Below are 18,687 nucleotides of genomic sequence, written 5' to 3'. Positions count from 1 at the left end.
ATTTCTCAGCTAAGCCTGACATTGGGTCTCCTTGAGCTGATTTATTAAGCTTTGGAAAAATAAATAACAGAGTCTCCCACTTGCTTCCTTCTTTTGAAGACGTGTTTGGTCTCTGGGGAGGCTTTGCAGTGGATGACCCCGCTGGCCTGTTCATTTTCTGAAGAAGGCCCTTCTGTCTAGAGGCAGCATCCTAACATGCTTTATCTTCTCTTTCTATTTCAGGGCCCATGGATTTCCTTTAATCTCGAAATTAAGAAACACTTTGGTTTTTTTTTTTTTTTTTTTAATGGTTGTTTAGGGTTATTTAATTCATACCCTGTGACTCAATCCAGCATTCTTTCCACTGGCCAAAGCCATCTGGTTTGTGTTCATTGTGAAACATGATAATGGGATATTAAGTTTTTGAAAGTTCAGGCAGGAAAAGGGAGTGGGGGAGGCTCTATCTTACAAAAGTGGTAGCATTTCCTTCATTTTTCAAGACCCGCAAATGTAGTTGGAAGTACGTTAGCTTTGGCTGGATTGTGATTCACTTGGGCCATTGCATTTGTCAATAGAGACTCCAAACTCGTGAGTCTCAGTTTCAAGTGGAATCGGAACTCGGGGTGTCCCTCTAGCAAAGACGCTTCGGAGGAAGATGTTGGTCACCTGGATCCTGCATAAGAAGCTGGTCTGAAGGATCACATCCTGGCCTCCAGATCAGGTGCAAACTTTAAGGTTCATAGAAAGTTTGATTCCTAGGGCTGTGAGTTACCTCAAAGAAGTTTTCTCATCTGGTGATTTTTTTCCCCTTTCCCTTCCTTTAAAAAAAAAAAGTTTATGTATTTATTTATTTAAGTAACCTCTACACCCAATGTGGGGCTCGAACCCTCCACCCCAAGATCAAGAGTTACACATTTCTCCAACGGAGCTGGCCAGGCGCCCCTCATTGATTTTCTAAGTCTGGGGTATAAACTAGCACGCTGGAACATGAAGACATTTTCATAGCTTCCTAGAGAAGAAAAAATATCCATGATGGAATATGAATGGCGTAAAATGAAATAAGAGTAAAACTCTTAAATCGCGCCCAGCATAGAGTTAGCACTCAGTACGTGTTAGTTGTTGTAGACAGAGGGTTGTTCTTGTGTGGTTGTCTTTTTGCCTTTTTGCTATTATTGTTGTTGAAATGCCATTTCCTTTTAGGAATAATTTTAACAGCATGCCGGTGGTTTGTATTTTTGTTGAATATCTGTAGTCAGCAATATTTGAAAAGTGGGCCCCACATTTATTTGGTCCCTGAAACCTAAAAGTCCGAGAAATACTGATTTAGGCATGCCTATACTTCAGATCAAATTCAGTCTAACCCATAAATGAATTCCTTTTCGAGTGACCTAACGGAAACTTAACCGCTCGGGCCATTCCACGTTGGCCCACAAGGAATGGATGTCTCTGGACAAGGAATTAGAGCGGTGATCCATGAACTCTACTGCTCTATAGACTTCCTTCCAAGGTTAAGATTGAGCAAATGGAACCCCAGTTGCTGAGCCCCACACCCCCTTGCTGAGAACCGTTCTCTACCCTTCTACTACCTCTTCTCCTGGGTCACTAGCACCTGCTGGAACCACTGGAGGCAGGAGCTGTGTCTCCCTCAAGAGATAGCCTCACCAGTGACAGCAGTCAGTTTCCTTCTGTGAGCCAAGCCTGTCAAGCCAAGCCTCACCTTTGCTTAGAATTAACAGTGTATGTGAAGAAGACAGAGCACGTATCTCCTTGGCTCTATTTATATCACACGAGTGAGAATCCTCATTTTGGGTGTAATACTTCATGTGTGACATCTGGTATGAGAGGCGCCAAGGTAACGTTCGTTCAGCTCTGAGTCCTAGACAAGCCCACTGCAGAGCAATACCGCTGTTCCTGGAGGTTTAGGACAGGTGCATCATTCATTCATTTGTTCAACAAGTATGGTTGTGTACCATGGGTCAGACACCACAGGGGATGCGAAAACGATCAAATCAGGATCATGCCTTCAGAGAGCTTACAGTGAAAGATGTGCGTGTGAACAATTATGTTTCAGAAGGTAGAAGGTGCTTGCTGACATAACGGAAAGTTGATGGCAGTTTAGAGCAGACAGAGATGACCTCGACTGGGGAGAATGAGAACGCTCTTAGGATACAGACGGTATTCAGGCCATTTCAGTCATCCTAGAGTAAGCCCTTTGCGTTCAGAGCCCTTCACTGGGAATCCTCACTACTTAGGGTATTTTGCTCCCTTTGATGCAGTATGTATTGGGGGTGGGGGTTCAGGAGACAAGGACATAGGCTGGGAAGATGGGAGGTGGACACTGACCCTGCGGCTCCTGTCTTCTGGGTGTCCTCTTGGAGATTCCGGTGGGTCATCTCATTCTTGCTGAATTGAGAACCCTGAAATTTGAGGCTTTATCTGGAAGACCAGCCCCGCTGGATTCCATTTTACTAAATTCTTCAACCCCAAGAACTTGATGGTTAACTTATTCTTGAACCCAAGTGGGAAGTACATGGGAATCTGGAGAAGCCAAACTGGGCTGCACATGCGAGTCTAGATCAAAATAAATCAGAAAACTACAAGGTAGCATGGAAATCTAAGAGGCTAAAGGGTCCTACCCCACCATCGGGATCATCTGGGTCAACACCTTCCCCAAGGCTTTCTAGGGACTGGAGATGGGTTTTCATCTTCCCTGGGTCCTTCTCCTGCCCACCCTCACAGTGAAGATCAGAATCTCAAAAATTCATTACTAGGGCTGTTATCCTTTTGGATTTGTGACATATATTTAAAATATCTTGATTATGGGGGCACTTGGGTGGCTTAGTCGGTTGAGCATCTGACTCTTGATTTCGGCCCAGGTCATGATCTCACGGTTCCTGGCATTTAGCCCGCATAGGGCTCTGTGCTGACAGAGTGGAGCTTGCTTGGGATTGTCTTTCAAAATAATATGTGTGTTATATATATATATATACGTATATATATATATATACGTATATATATATATATACGTATATATATGTACGTATATATATATACGTATATATATATATATGTATATATATATATATATTATGGTGGCAGTTTAATGGTCATATACATATATACATATATATATATATTGATTATGGTGGCAGTTTAATGGTCATATACACAAAATTAAATAAATAAATAAATAAATAAATATCTTGGTTATGGTAATAGTTTCATGGACATACATCCACGCCAAAACATAACAAACCATACATTTTAAATATGCATGGTATGTTGTATTTCGGTTATATCGCCATCATTGATGCTGTTTTTTTTTTTTAAGTACTTAGAATTGATGTCAAATAACCTCCCCAGACCAATGGCTTCAATAACTCAAGACCCCACCCCCCTGCATAGATCAGGCTCCCCTGTTTTGTGCGAAGTCTGTCCGTAGGGGAGGCCATGCATGCCAACACAATACAGAAAGTTACAATGGGAGGGCAGCCAGATTTGCGTCACTTCCCACTCGGATCCCCACTGTCCTCATTCCATCCAGCGTTCTCCCTCATGTTCACAGTCCAGGAGACCCACGCTCAAATCCTGGCTTGCCGTCACTTACTGATTGAGTGCCACTGAACAAGTTACTTCTCTGGGTTTCAGCATTCCGTCCATCTATAACATGGAGACCTCTTAGGGCTCCTACGGAGATTAATTCAGTCTACATATTGTGTGCCTGGCACATCTCATGGCTTCAGTCAATGATGGTGAGCCCGACTATTATGAAAACTAGGGGAAACCGTTCAAGGAAACTGGAGGGTTTGGTTCCAAAAGAGAAGAGCAGGATGGGAGACATACATGAAAGCAACTTCCCTCATTTATTCACAGGGCTTTGGGGGCAGAAAGAAGATATGTGGGGATACTGTGGTAGAAAGGACATTGTCCGTGCAGCCTATTGGCTGTGCATCTTGGGACGAGTTGCTTAACCTCCTCCCTCCGAGCCTCAGTTTCTGTATTTGTAAAATGGGGATTGAGACTACATACTTCAAGGCGTGGTTATTGGCCTGAGGTGACACACATATGAAAATATCTAGCACAGCACCCATCATAAAGTGGAGGATCCTTGGGACCCCGGGTGGCTCAGTAGGGTAAGCGTCCGGCTGTTGCTTTTGGCTCGGGTCATGACCTCACGGTTCGTGAGTCTGAGCTTCGCGTCAGGCTCTGTGCTGACAGTGCAGAGCCTGCTTGGGATCCTCTCTCTCCCTCTCTCTCTGCCCCTCCCCACCCCTCTCAAAATAAATAAGCTTTTTTTTTTTTTTAATGGAGGGTCCTTTACTTGCAAGGCAACTGTGGCAACTAATCTTTGTAGCCTCGGTTGGGGGCAGTTCCCAGGAAGGGTGACTCCAGCTCAGAGTAGAATGTCCTTCCCGGTAGTAAGAGCCGTCTCAGAGTGGAAGCATTTGTAAGTAGTGACTTCCTGTTGTTTGCTCCAATGGAGGACACAGGATCATCTTTGCAATCTCTAATTCAGGTGGCTATATTCCTGCAAACAGTCTTCCTGCAAACACTTCCTGTCCGTACCAAACACTTGGGCATTTTATGACAGTCTGTCCAACGTCTTTCACCATTTCCTTCTCCTCGGCCGGTCTGGTCCCCCCACCAGACTTTGATGCGTGGGGTCTTGGGTCACGAACGGGTCCTTCTCTACCCTCAGAACCAAGCACAGAGGGTTGCTTCACGATGGAAATCGGTTATCGTCTTTTAAAATCCACCCACACCCAAGCCCTTCGAGATCCCAGGGAAAACGACCAGACGAGAAGAAACTGTTACAAAACCGACCGACCTGGGTCACAGGCATCTCCCTTTATTACGACAGAGGTGACGGTTTGATTTCTTGGTGTCAGGGTGGGACGAGCATCACGGCAGAAATCAGCTTTGCCCGAAACCGCTCTCACTGAACGGATGAACACATTCATCTCCCCGCCTGCCTGTCACCCCGTCCCTGGGGCGGCCCTTATTTCAGAGTCCCTACTGGCCGTGTGACTTGGAAGAGAGGGAAAGTTGACAAATGTGGGTTATGCTTCTTTTAGTCCGAGGCCGCGCTGCCAGCCCAGAAATACGAATGTCTTTTCCTACCTTGCCCGGTGCCTGCGATTTTAACGTCTTGACGGTCAGGCTGCAGGGCCCGGAGACGAGCAGAAGATAACGGGCCAGCACCGTCACGGAAAGGCCTGGAACCAAGGCGTTGACCCCGGTTTGCTTTGAGAAGAGCCAAGGTCTAGAGAAGCTGTTGGGACCTAGCAGGAGCTGGCAACCGCATCCTCTCCCGGAGTACAGGTTCAATCACTTCTTGTTTGCAAAGCTGGGTTCAGCTCTTGTGACAAGGAGCCAGGCACCAAACGGGGGAAAAAAATGCATGGGTTCGGAATACCGCTTTTACAGCCTCATTATTCCTTCAATAACTAACCACCGAGGGTGGGTCTGCTCTTTGCCACGCGTAGCTCTGTTGTATGTTAAGTGCCCCCCTGTGCTTTCATTTCAGGTGTTTGAGTCCCCGGCCCCGGGGGGGATCTTAGCCCGCTGCCACCATTGCATGAAGTCTGGGTAATTGGCTGCTCACTACGGACAGTGCCAGCCTCTCCCGAGTCGAAGGGAGGGTGAGTCCAAGGAACTTCAGAGCCTTAATAAGAACATCATCGTTTCACAGACGGAGAAGCTGAACCCTGGATCATGTCACGCCGAGACAGCATCAAGCCACTCTCCCACTTTGCACGCACCCCAGTTGGGTCACACATGGGACCCCTGACTTCCTTCTTCCTCAGCCTATACGCCTTGTGTGTCTAACGCACATCAGCTGAGGTCACGGCCAAGCTTTTCCCAGGTCAGACAATTCAGGTCCGAATCTGCCATTTCCCCAACTCCTGTCAAAGGTGTCTTAGATCCTGCTCTATGTAGCTTCTCAGATGTTTCTTTTCTTTCTTTCTTTCTTGCTTTCTTTCTTTTCTTTTCTTTTTTTTAACGTTTATTTATTTTTGAGACAGAGAGAGACAGAGCATGAGCAGGGGAGGGGCAGAGAGAGAGGAAGACACAGAATCCGAAGCAGGCTCCAGGCTCTGAGCTGTCAGCACAGAGCCCGACGCGGGGCTCGAACTCACGAGCCGCGAGATCATGACCTGAGCCGAAGTCGGAAGCTCAACCGACGGAGCCACCCAGGCGCCCCATTTCTCAGATGTTTCTTATGTTCAGTGGGGATCCCGCACAGACCTTGCAGCGTCTGGCTCAGTGGGGCCTGAGATTCTGCCTGTCTAACCAGCTCCCTGTGATACCGCTGCTGCTGATGTGAGGACCACACTTTGAGTAGCCGGATGGTTGACCAGCAGAACGGTCTTCCCGGGACGGTTGTGGTTTCAGCGCTGAAAATCCTGTGCGTCCACATCCTGAGAAACCCCGCGATCCTGGGCAAATCAGCGTGGTCCGTCACCGCACATACGAAATCTCAAACCTCCCCAGAGAGGAGAGCAGCCATACCGGGCAAGGATCTTTCATTCAGCGCACACTCAGCGAGCTTCCGGGACAACAGACGACAGGGTGGGGGCAGGGAAGAGGCCAGCTCAGGCCCGTGGGATGCTGCTGCCACTCCTAAGGGGGCTCCAGCTCGTGTGGAGAAGTGGCACAAGCAATGATTCGGGGGCCAGGAGAACTGGCTTCTCGATCTGGCTCTGCTACTAACTGGGGGACATCCCTTAACCTCTCTGATCCCTCTTCTATAAAATGGAAGCTGCCATTACCTGCCTCACCATGCTGTCATGAAGAGCTAATGTATGCAGAAAAGCACTGAGCCTGGAAATAAAATAAAATAAAATGTAAAAATATCACTAAAATCCCACCCCTGTTTTCGGTGTTCATCGGCCAATGAGCGTTTCTTCTGCTCGCCCTGCCTCGGTGACACTGGGCTAGTTAGTGAGGTGCTGGGTAAATCCGCCAAGGCAGAGGAGAAAGGAAGAGAAAGAGGAATTTTAACTCCGTGTGCCCAAGGACGACGAGCCATTCACCTCCAGAGGGCCAGGGAATGAGTCGGTCAGCATGGCTGGGCTGGCCTTCTCCACTAATGAGGCTAAAAGTTCAGATTACGCCGGAAGGGAAAGCCTCAGGTTTCCCAAATTATTACAGCACATGGAACATGGAAAATAAGTCCCCAATGTGTAAAAGGGCTGACGACTATAGGCTCCCCACCAACCGGGCGGAAAGCAGAGGGTTTTCAGGGTGTCTGGCCACTTCCCACCTATGCACCTGCTCACTGCACAGCCCTGACCATCCCCTTACAAAGAGAGGGTGTAGTCCTGTTCCAGGAACGACCAACGGTGGTTGGCCTCCTGGGGGGTAGGGTTTCCAGGCACGCTGGACGGGCTGCTCTATCTGGAAATCTTTCCACCATCTTCTGTTTTGTGCCTAAGATCACCATTTCCTCCTCGGGGTCTTTCTGATGATGAAGAATCCTCATTAAAGATACTCTAGGAAGGGACACCTGGGTGGCTCAGTCGATGAAGCATCTGACTCCTGATTTTTGGCTCAGGGCATGATTTCGCAGTTGGTGAGTTCCAGCCCCGCATCGGGCTCTGCTGCTGACAGCATCGAGCCAGCCTGGGATTCTCTCTCCCTCTCTCTCTGCCCCTCCCCTGCTCACCCTCTCCCGGACCCCTCTCTCTCAAAATAAATAAACTTAAAAAAAAAAAAAAAAGATGCTCTAGGAAGAGATCAGCTTTTTATTTTTGTAAGCTTATACTTTATATTCATCAACTTTTTCATTCATAAGTTTGTTATTTATTATTTATTTTTAAATGTTTATTTTAAGAGAGACAGAGTACCAGTGGGGGAGGGGCAGAGGGAGAGGGAGACACAGAATCCGAAGCAGGCGCCAGGCTCTGAACTGTCAGCACAGAGCCCTACGCGGGGCTCGAGCCCACGAACAGTGAGATCATGACCTGAGCCGAAATCAAGAGCTGGAGGTTTAACCGACTAAGCCACCCAGGCTCCCCACTCTGTTTTCTTTCTCTCTCTCTCTCTCTCTCTCTCTCTGTGCATGTGTCTGTTTCTGTCTCTGCCCGTGTATCTCATCTCTCTCTGTGTGTTTCTGTGTACGTGGTGTCTGTGTCTCTCTCTCATTTGGTGCCAGATCTGACAGCAGGGCATACTGGGCCCAATGAGAGACTGAAAGAGCGAGGAGAAGGTCAGGTTAACGTGGCAGGCGTGTGAGGGACTAGATTCCTCAGGGCTGGGGAAGCGGCAGGACTCCGGGAACAGGGAGGGAGAGGCAGTGGAGCGGAGAGGGTGGTTGTGGAGAGGTGGCCCCGTTTCTGCCTCTTCTCCTTTGAGGGGAGAGAGGGTAAGGCGGGAGCCTGTTGTGCTTGGCCGTTGGCCGAAGCAGCCTGGGGGGATGAAACTCCACCAGAGGGAAGCAGATGGAGAGCAGGCCTCGGCTGGACACCCAGACCCTACCTGCCTGGCCCAAGGATGCATTCGGAGTGGGAATTCTAGGTCTGCAGAAATCTGGGACGCTCTGCTCAGCCCCGTTCAGGGGAGAGGGCTGTCACACTCTCTGTTGTTCAGGTCAGTGGAAAAAACAGACATTTTCCTTCTCACCTTGAGGTTTTCCTGTCCTCCCAAATTTAAAAAGGAAATATAACTCAACACATCTTGAATGTGGGTGCTGGGCGTGCTGCAGTCTAATTCTGGTCAGGACGAAAGACAGCCTGGAAAGTGGGTGGACAAAGGGCTGACACTTCCTTCGGAGGCCACATCCTCAAAGGCCAGGCACACCTTGGTCCCTGAGTGGCCTCCCGTCCGGGCGTCACAACACGGAGGTTACCCACCTGTCTCTTTATTCCCGTCTCCCCTGGATCATTGCTGAAGCAGGAGGCAAACCCAGCTCCAGTCCGTACGACAGAACACCTGACCCCTTGTCTCACTTTGCTGACCTATAAAGTGGGATACTGGGGGCGCCTGGGTGGCTCAGTCGGTTAAGAGTCTGTCTCTTGATTTCAGCTCAGGTCATGATCTCATGGCTCATGAGTCCGAGCCCTGTGTCGGGCTCTGTACTGGCGGTGTGGAGCCTCCTTGGGATTCTCTCTTTTTCTCTTTCTTTCTCTCTTTCTGCCCCTCCCTTGCTCACATACTCTGTCAAACTAAAAACTAAACACGAAAAAATAAGAATAATAAAATGGGGATAATAATATCTGCCTCACAGCTTGTTAGGAGGATCCAAGAAACCACTCGTATGGAAGTCCCTAGCACAATGCCTAGTATGTAGTTGATGCTCAATAAGACACCACCTGACGGCGAATGCAGAAATGAGGCACCCAGTGTCTGCCCGGCGGGGGCAGCCCACGTTGGCACAGGCATTCGGGAGCACGTAGCGGCGAGGACAGAGCCTGGGGAAAGAGGGGCTTCGCGCTGAGCTACTGTCTCAGCAACCTGCACACAGGGTGCCAGGTGGGGTAAGGAAGGGCACCTCTTGCCCAGGGTTACGTGACGCAAACATTACTCTCCCAGGGCGGCTGCACGCAGTTAGCGGGGGGCACAGATGGGGTCTGTGCACCTGTTGGGGTCCCGGAGCAGGGACTCATTCCCCAGAGGACATCTGGGGACTTGTCTGCATGGGGGAGGAGCAGCAGTGGCCGGAGCTCCACAGGCTGGCCCTGCCGGCCCGGTGTCAGCTGACTTCAAGCAGAATATACCCACATCGGCCAAATCCCCATGGGCCGACCCTCCCCCAGCAAGGACAGTCACGGTCATCACCACGGCCATTGGATTCCTTTGTCCCAAGCAGGGCGCTGAGATTCTTTATATGCACGACCTCGGGTAACTGTCTACAAACCTGTGACATCGTCACTAGGTGCGGTGGCCGGGGAGAAAAGTAAGGGCAGGAAGGTGAGGGTCACGTGATGGGGAGGTGGCCGAGCAGGGCTTCAAAACTGGGGTCTGAGGAGCCCGGGGCCCTGGCTCTTACTGAAGTCGCCGCACTGCTGGTCCTTCCATGCTTACCCCGCTCTTCCCTTGAAGAGTGATTGGAAATAATTGGAACTGTCACTGGAAGTAATGAGAAGTGACAGAGGCTGGGTTAGAGGCTTACTGCTCCCAGTCTGAACGATCCCGACAAAGCCCAGCCTAAATTTAAACAATGAAGTCACAAGGCAATTTCCCCCCCTCTGAGATCTGATTGCCCCGCCCTCCAACCAGAAAAGTAAGACTATGACGGGAGCCGGGAGCCGAGTCTCTGCTCAATACAATGGATTTCTCTTGGAACAAAAAGTCCTTCTTGGCTTGATCCTATGTGCTTTCCATGTGGACAAATACCAATTACAGCCGTGGGTGAACAGACCTCTGCTCTTAATCACAAGATCCAAATTCATCGATGTATTTCTTTCTCTTTTTCTTTCCTTTTTTTTTTTTTTCTAACATCCCCCGAAGGATGAGGCAATAGAGGCAGCTAGGGAGCTGGCAGGCTGTGATGAAGGATGAGACCATAATCTTCAATAGGCAAGGACATCAGGAAGTTCAATCCCTCCAGGAAGCACCTGGCCGAATGCCAAGGACACACACCACTTAAGTATCCTTTCTGATGATGATGGGGGGGATCCATCACACCCCCCACCCACCCCCCGAGCTGTTTATTTAGCACCAACCTCAGGATGTGTTAGTGCTGTGAAGGATAGAAGGACAGCTGGCCCAGTCCCTGAAGACCTACACGAGAAGAAATACCCTCTTTCCACAAGACAGCTCATAATAAAGTTCCTTTCCTCCTTGGGACTCCTAGAAATCTTGGTACTTTCCTCGACGAGAGCGCTTTCATATATCGGTAATTCCTCGTTTATGCCTATTTCGCCCCCACTGGCCTGAGTTCTTAGGCGGTGGAAACCGTGGCTTTCTCATATCCCGGGGTCTGAGAGCCTACTACGGGACCTGAATCCACGAGGCGCCTCCCTTCTACCTCCCTCGCTGTGTCACTTCAGAAAAACCTCCAAAATCCCCCCACTGGCTGGGGAGCCATTCTGAAGATCGTTGCCCATTTTCTCTTCCCCGCTTCCCCGTGGGCGCAAGGGAGACCGCTTTCTCCCCTGCCTCCTACTGAAACAAAGCAGCTTTCAGTCTTATCACTCCCAGACTCTGGCTGATGCGGGACACACAGGGATCCAACGGACGGCCACTAACAAAATAAAGGTTGTTTGATTTCAGCATTCCTTCCCATTTTGATCTATATGGTGCCAAAGGAAATAAGCTTTTGTTTTTCTGGAATCCAGATACTTAGGAAGTTCAGATAACCAGATTTTTTGTTTGTTTGTTTTTTGGTACAGTCTGCATTCTTTTTTGGAAGGGGAGGCAAAGAAGTCAAAACTGCTGAAAACAGGGATTTAACTAGAAAAGCCACACATAGGGCGAGTCATACCCAATCATTCACCTTCACCACCCATAGCCACAGGACCGTGTGCTAAAGACGATAGTTCACGAATCTGACCCCGAAGCAGGGCAAGGTCTCTTGAATACTAACTACCTCGATATTAATTTGAATAACCTTGGATAACTAACTACAAGAGTCTTCTGCTTAATCAGAAGAGCTAGTAATCCATGTGAGACATACACAGGGATGCTAAATCATAAACAATAGTCATATTAACCCAACCCACACAAGCCAGATTAACCATTTGGATGGAATAGGGGAAGGGGGTAAGTGATAAATGTCCTAACTGTATTTTCCACCATAGGGTTTGTCCTCTGGCATCCTGTAAATGAAGCCTCTGCTTCTTGGTAATATATTCTTGATTCTAGAATATTTCTGTCCCTCCTGGTAAATGAAAAGCAAATGGTCTCTGGAATCTGAAGTGCTGGGTTGCTATCTGGCTCAACTATTTACTAACAGGGTAGGCTTGAGAAACTTACTTGAATTCTCTAAGCCTCAGTTTATTTATCTGTAAAATGGCGTAATAATGACATTTGCCCTCAAAGAGTGATTTAGGGATGAGGTAAAGTATGTTAATAAACTTTGTAAATTGCTCAACCTTGTACGATTGTTAGACCTGAATTCTACTGTCATGATAATCCTACCCTTATAATCCTCTCTCAGGTACTACAAGTAACCTAATAATAAACAGTTCATATCTCGAAACCTAACCACAAGTTCAAAACCGTGCAAGGAACCCGTTAAGCCACACACTTAATAGATCACTTTATTATATGTGAATTACACCTTATTTTTAATGCTTAATGCTTGCAAATAGTTTCACACAATAGACCCTCTATGCAGAAGTTCACTCTGGTGTCCACGCCGGGGGCTGTTTTGTAGGCAACTCTGCTTAGGGTGAGGTCATGTAGGTGAGTATTTCAGTTACTAACCTTCTGGGGCATAGGATTCTAACCACCCATCCTGACCTTGAATGACCTTCCCTCCCTCGTTAACAGTGCCACAGTGCACTTCTATGGTGAAGTCTCTACTGCTCTCTTCGCATTAGGCAGAATGCCCTTCTGGATTTATAATCATATGCAACCAACTGCCGGGAGTGGACAGTGCGTGAAAAAAATCAGAAACTCATGCCAACACCCATGTGTTCCTAAACCCCAACCGCATTTAGACCAGCCAGCAAATTCTCAGAATTAAAAAAAAAAAAACAAAACACAGAGAATGTTAATGATGTACAGAAACTTAGAGATAACCTTAGTCTAATGATCTCACATCACAGAAGAAGAAACTGAGGTTCAAAGTGGTAGAATTCACCCAGAATAACCTGGCAAAATTATGAAGGCACCAGAGCTACTGGTTTTCCAATCTATTCCTTGTAAACACACACACACACACACACACACACCCTCTTTGGGACTATGGGTATAATTCTCTTTTTCTGAACACACCAGACATTCTACAAGGCACTGCAGAAGTTTCCAGGATTTCCACTTATGATGGCTAAATTGGAATGTTACGACATCTGCCCTATTTTTCAGGCAATTTCTCAACACAAAAACCAATGCCAATTAATCAGCACGTAGCACATTTCACTGAAGCATCCGAAGCGCAGTTGTGATCTTGGAGCTTAACTACATGAGCTGAAAAGGAAGGAGAGACCTTTTCTATTTCAAGAATGTGTGATAGAACAGATTATGGAATCAGGATTCCAGTCTTGGCCTTTCTATGAAGCTAGCTGTTTGACTTCAGCTGAGTCTTTCTGAACTCTGGTTCCTCCTTCACCATAAGAAAAGGAGTAGGTTTAGATCAAGGATTTACTCGGTCCCGAGGAAGGGCATTAGGACGTCCACGAACCCCTAGAGGTTACAGGCAAAATTCAACGTATGTACGCCTTTTTCTAAGAAATGGTTTCATGGGTTTCATCCGATTCTCAGTGGGGTCTGCAATTCCACAATTCTGTGTATATATTTTTTTCAAGTGGTACTAGTCCCATTTGCATGAATGGACAAGAAAGCACAAAGGCAAAGCTGAGTTAAAACTGGGCTCCTCACAATTGTGTCCTTCCACAGTCAGAGTGACCATCCGCCAATCTTTCACCTTTCTTGACCTTGAATGTTCCAAAAATCCAACTCTCTTAACAAACGGTCCACAGCTTTTAGTCTACGCAAGGTACTGAAAGTGGTACATGGATAAAGGAGACGCTGGACCTGCCTGCGTGGAGCTTACGCTCTCACCGGGGCAAAGACAAGCCTCCGGATCACTATCATGCCAAGCAGCCTCACAGACTACTGTGATCCAAAAGAAGGAAAGTGTATCCTGTTGGGGGAAATCATGGAAGGGCATATGGAGGAAGCGGTATTGGGGGTGAGATGTGCGGGGTGAACAAGATTTTGATCTGCTGGGGTAGGGGGAGAATAAGAGGGCATCTCTGGTGGAGGGATTCTCATAGGCCAGAAGAATAGAAACAGAAAGAAGCATGGGGCTTGTGTAGGGCACAGGAAATAATCCAGATTCCCTGTAGAGCTGCCTGGGGTGGGAGGAGAGGGGTTGTGAATGACACTGTGTAAAATCTTCGAATGAGAATGGTGTTGGTACTCAATGTTATAAGCAATGGAGATTTCCAAAGGTTTATGGACGAAGGGAGTAAAATCATAGAATTCTAGGAATTCTGAATTAAAGATCTCTTTACCCCTGTTTTAGGGACAAGAGAGTCAGAACAAGAACCCAGAGAGCTTGCCAGATTCCTAAGTCCAAATTCTTTGCATTATACCAGCTGCCTCACGAGGTCCCTCTGGTAGCAGTGTGTAGGGTGGAGAAGGAAGAGTTCAGGCAGGAGACCAATATGGCAGCCATTACAGGAGTCCAAGTGAGAATTTAAGGTGGAATAAAGAGAACCTGAGCATCAGGGGAGGGAGGCAGTCAGAGCAGGGGCTGGGGCTGGGGGAGCCCATGAAATATCCCTTTTCTCTCCTCCACGAAGCTCAGAGCATTACGTGTTCATTCACATCAGAGGGGTGTGGCATTTGATTTCACTCACCGGCAGGTCCAGAGTCAACCGGTCCATCCTTGCTCAGCTTATGAACTCTTAGCCCTCCCAACTCCCCTTCAGTGCTGTGCATTCTCTAGAGAAAAGAGGCCAGAAATCACGCCGGCAGTGATCATAAGCAGCCCTGGAACTGTTCCTTTAAGGGACCGGTAGACGATTTTAGGATTCAGGCAACTCTGAGGGTTTTCTTTCTGGCTTTGCTAGAGTGCCAGGCATACCATGGCTCAAAACCACTTAGCAAATGAGGTTCATCCAGCCCACAGGAGTGCTTCCCTGGGGGCTTCTGACCCATGCAGGAATGTCTGGCATAGAGGGGTCCCTTCCAGTGTTTTTCCCTTCAGTGGCCGGTCTCTGGATCACCAGCATCACCTCAGGTCTGTTGCTTTGTCCCCTGCCCAGACCCGTCAGCTCATCAGCTCTGTGACGGGCTCATCTTTCTTGAACTGGGATGTCAGGAGTCTGAGTACGTCTGACCAAGAACATAGGTGTGACAAAAGCTGGATAGTGTGAATGGCAAACATCCAGTTGTGCAGAATGCTAAGTCTATAGTCTACTTTTTCCCTTCTACGTTGGCCTTTCATTTGCGCCAGTTTTATAAAGACAGAACCAACAAGGGAATCATGAGAAGCAGCTTCTAGGAGAAAGAAAGTATCAACCCAACAGATTATTTTCTTGCCAGAGGAACGGCCACACGTAACAGGCGTGCAGTAAAGAGGGGACAGTGAATCAGTGACATCTTTTTGATGCTTGTCTTATCAGTTCCTCTTTCTCATGAACCAAGAGGATGACGATCCTCGAGGCCAGCCAGTTGATTTCAACGGACCATGTGGGACAGTCACTTTTCACTTTCCACCGTAAACTGTGCCCAAACAGTGCTGGTATGGAGCAGGTGTTCAGACAGGCTTAGCTTAGTTTTCTCTCCCTTCCCCAGGCCCCTCACTGGCAGACTCGCTCTGACACCTCAGGCTTCATGACGAGGGCTAAACTGGATTTCGCTACAAACAACACCTTCAAGTCCTTCTGTCGCGAAAGAAGGCTGTACTCACTGCGGTTTAGCAAGCCACCTCTTGAGGCAAACAACCTACATTCAAGCCCCATCTCCGTAAGTTCACTACGAGCTTACAGCCTCAAGCAAGTTATCTGACCTCTTTACACCTTGATTTCCATTAAAACGGGGATAATGACAGTGGGTAGCCAATAAGATTGGTGTGAAGGATAAATGAGTTAACAAGGTGGTGCATATCAAGCACGCGGGGTAAGTACTTAAAGAACTCCAGCTGCTTTTCATAAGGGAGCTCTGAAGTTTGAGTCTACTGAACATCTGGTGATTCATAGCTTCGGGCTAGGGGCCAGTAAAGGGGACCAAGGTGCCATCCAGATACACCAGCTGTGCACCGAAGCAGCACTGCAAGACTCGGCCAAGTATCAAGGACAACACAGTGGTTCCCCACCTGCCCTACTTGAGCAATAGTTTAGGCTAATCCACCTTCTTTATTCCTCTAACCTGGGTGATTATTGGCCCGAGGCTGGCCTCCAAAGGCCTGCACGTGGCCTCCTGGGTTTGTACGTTTAAAAACAAAAGAGAGGGGCGCCTGGGTGGCTCAAGTCCATGCAGTGTCTGACTTCGGCTCAGGTCATGATCTCAGTCCGTGAGTTCGAGCCCCGCGTCGGGCTCTGTGCTGACGGCTCAGAGCCCGGAGCCTTCTTTGGATTCTGTGTCTCCTTCTCTCTCTGCCCCTCCCCTGCTCATGCTCTGTCTCTGTCTCAAAAATAAACAAAAACATTAAAAAAATTTTTTTTAAACAAAAGAGAGACAGAGAGCTCTAGCCATCTGAGTCAGGGTGGCTGTTTTGTGCCTCTTCACTTCGGTTTGGGTTTGGTTTTTCTATTTCTAGACATCAGGCCCTGTCGCCCTCCCGGTGTTTCAGGCTGTCGGAGCTACGTGGGGATTTAGGAACCATCTAATGGGCTTGTTTCGGAGCCAAGGAAACCGAAGCCCTGGGTAGTGAGTAAAGTTGCTCGAGATCACCCAGCTAGTCAGCTCAAAGTCAGGACTCGTTCTGTCGGGAGGTCCGGTGTCCCAGGCCGTGCGCGCTCTACCAAACCCAGCTGGGTTCGGTTTCCTGAACCCTGGCTAACTTTTCTGTCCTGTCCCCAGGGAGCCCCCACCTTCCCTGGTGCACACCACGACTTTTCTTCAGCTCAGCTCCTGCCTGCCCCTGGCGCCTCAGACACTCCTGGTCTTCCTGTCCGCTCTTGCCCACACACATCCTTGATGGGAACTGTCCTGCCCTGTCCTGCAAACCTGACTGCTTCCAGCCCAAGTGCGTCTGCGCCTTAGGGCCTGTGAGGTTTCAGGAGCCCGGCCTGGGTGACATCCAGATGGACACCGGGAAAGCTCTTCTTTGCCCCAGAACCTGTTCCTCTCTGTTCTTCTCTTCCCACTCCATTTTCCTCTGTCTTCCCGACTCTCTGTCGCTCAATCTCCCTCCGTCTTCCTCCTCTGCTTCCTATCCCCCCTTCTCCTCTTTTCTCTCTAGCTCCCAGCCCGGTCCCCTTGTCCCTCTTCTCTCCCTCCGTCCTCACTTTCCCGTTCCTGGTCCCGCCTGCGCTCTGCCCCTTTCCCTCTCCTCCTTTTCGTCCCCGCACCCTCCCCCGTCTCTTCCTCCACTCCCTTCCTCTCACCCTTCCACACATCTGTTTCTAATCTGAGCCCTCGAGGCGCCCGTTTGAAACAAAAAAGCTCCCCCCACCCTCAGGAACCTGGCACAAAAATTCCTGAATAAACCTTCCTCCCTCCTCCGATCCTCCCGCGTCCCCAGATACTCCTGAAACTGACCACCAGCCCTCCCCCCACCCCAACCCTCCGCATCAGACGGTTCACGCCCAAAGTCCCCCCGGAGACGCGCCCCCCCCCGCCCCCCGCCCCCGGCCCCCAGCCCGCTCCCGGGCCCAGATGTGCGAGCCGCTGGCGATGGCCGACCGGGCGGGTCTCCGCAGCCAGATGTGTGCCCCCGCCCCCCAACCCCGCGCGGCGAGCGGGGACCCGGGCGCCCGCGCTCCCCGGGGGCCGCGGGGACGGCCTTGCGGAGCTGGCCCGCGCTCGCGAGCACTCACCTAGGCAGAGGAGGAGGAGGAGGAGGCTCATCCCGACGCCCCGGGCGCGGGCGCTCCCCCGCTCAGCCGCTGCTGGGCTCCGGGCCGGCGGGGCGCAGCCGACGGACCTCGGGCGAGCCGGGCGCGGCGCCTCGGGGTGCGCGCGGGGCGGCCGCAGCCATGTGCCGGCGCGGGAGCCGTCCCCGCGCCCGGTCCCCGCGCCCCCCGCCACCCCCCCGGCGCCGAGGGGCAGCTCGCGCCCGGACGGGAGCGGGGACCAGGGTCGGGGAGGACAGGGCCAGGCGGGAAGACGCTACCGCTCCGCCGAACACTTTTCCCTGTTAGGAAAGAAAAAAGAAGTGAAGAAGGGGGGGGGGGGGGGGGAAGAGTGAGCTGGAACCACATGGTCGCCTCCCACCGGCAGCCCCTCCCTCGCCCGCGCCCCCCCCCCCCCCCCCCTCCGCCCCGCGCCCGCCCTCGCGCAGCCGGGCCCGCCGCCGGGGCCGGGAGGGCAGGGGGCCGGGCCGCACCGACCCGCGCGGGGGATCGGCTGAGGCCTGGCCGCGCGTCTCCGGCTCCGTTCTCACTTTGTGCCTCTCTCCACTTCTCCCTGGCATCTCGTTTTCTCGCCCCCACTCACCCTCTGTGCTTCCAGCTCTCTCCCTCATCTGCCCTCCCTCCCGCCACCGTCTCTCTCTCTCTCTCTCTTCATTTCTCTCCCATTTACATTCTTCTGGCCGCTCCCCTCTCACCTCCTCCCTCCTCTCCCTTCTTCCCTCGCTCCTTCTCTCCTCTGCTCGGCCCTCCCTGTCTGGCTGCGTCGTAGGAAAGCGCAGGCTGACCATAAGGACGGTTAGGCGTGGAAGGGACTGCGACGGTCCGGCAGCCCTCCGCTGGCTGCTCCCTGCCTGCTTGGGAACCCCAGCCACCCTTCGCCTGGCCCTCCCTTGGCCTTTCGCATTCGCGCTCTCTCTCTCTCTCTTTCTGCTGTCAGTATTTACAGCAGCCCATCCTCAGATCCCCCGGGGGAGGGGGCCGTCCAGACCTCAGTGGAACTGGTCCATTAGGAAGCACTACACGTGGCTCTGGCCCAAATAGGCATCACTCCCTTTCAGAAAGAAAAGGCAGA

The 18,687-nt window shown here is 50.4% G+C and overlaps 1 protein-coding gene across 1 annotated transcript in view; it reads right to left on the bottom strand.

Moving 5' to 3' along the window:
* CLMP (CXADR like cell adhesion molecule) overlaps positions 1-18,114 on the bottom strand; it is a 96,738-nt gene extending 78,624 nt beyond the window's left edge. Inside the window, 2 exon segments of the mRNA XM_078432872.2 lie at positions 17,580-17,896; positions 18,093-18,114. Of these exon segments, the coding sequence (XP_078288998.2) occupies positions 17,580-17,610 (31 nt within the window). The 5' untranslated portion in view covers positions 17,611-17,896; positions 18,093-18,114.
* Between the last annotated feature and the right edge of the window lie 573 nt (positions 18,115-18,687).

The sequence above is a fragment of the Panthera onca genome, chromosome D1 (genome assembly GCF_046562875.1).
Source record: "Panthera onca isolate mPanOnc1 chromosome D1, mPanOnc1 haplotype 2, whole genome shotgun sequence".
Lineage (NCBI taxonomy): Eukaryota > Metazoa > Chordata > Mammalia > Carnivora > Felidae > Panthera > Panthera onca.
Note: the sequence above shows the minus strand (reverse complement) of the source record. Positions and strands in the feature narration are given on the sequence as shown.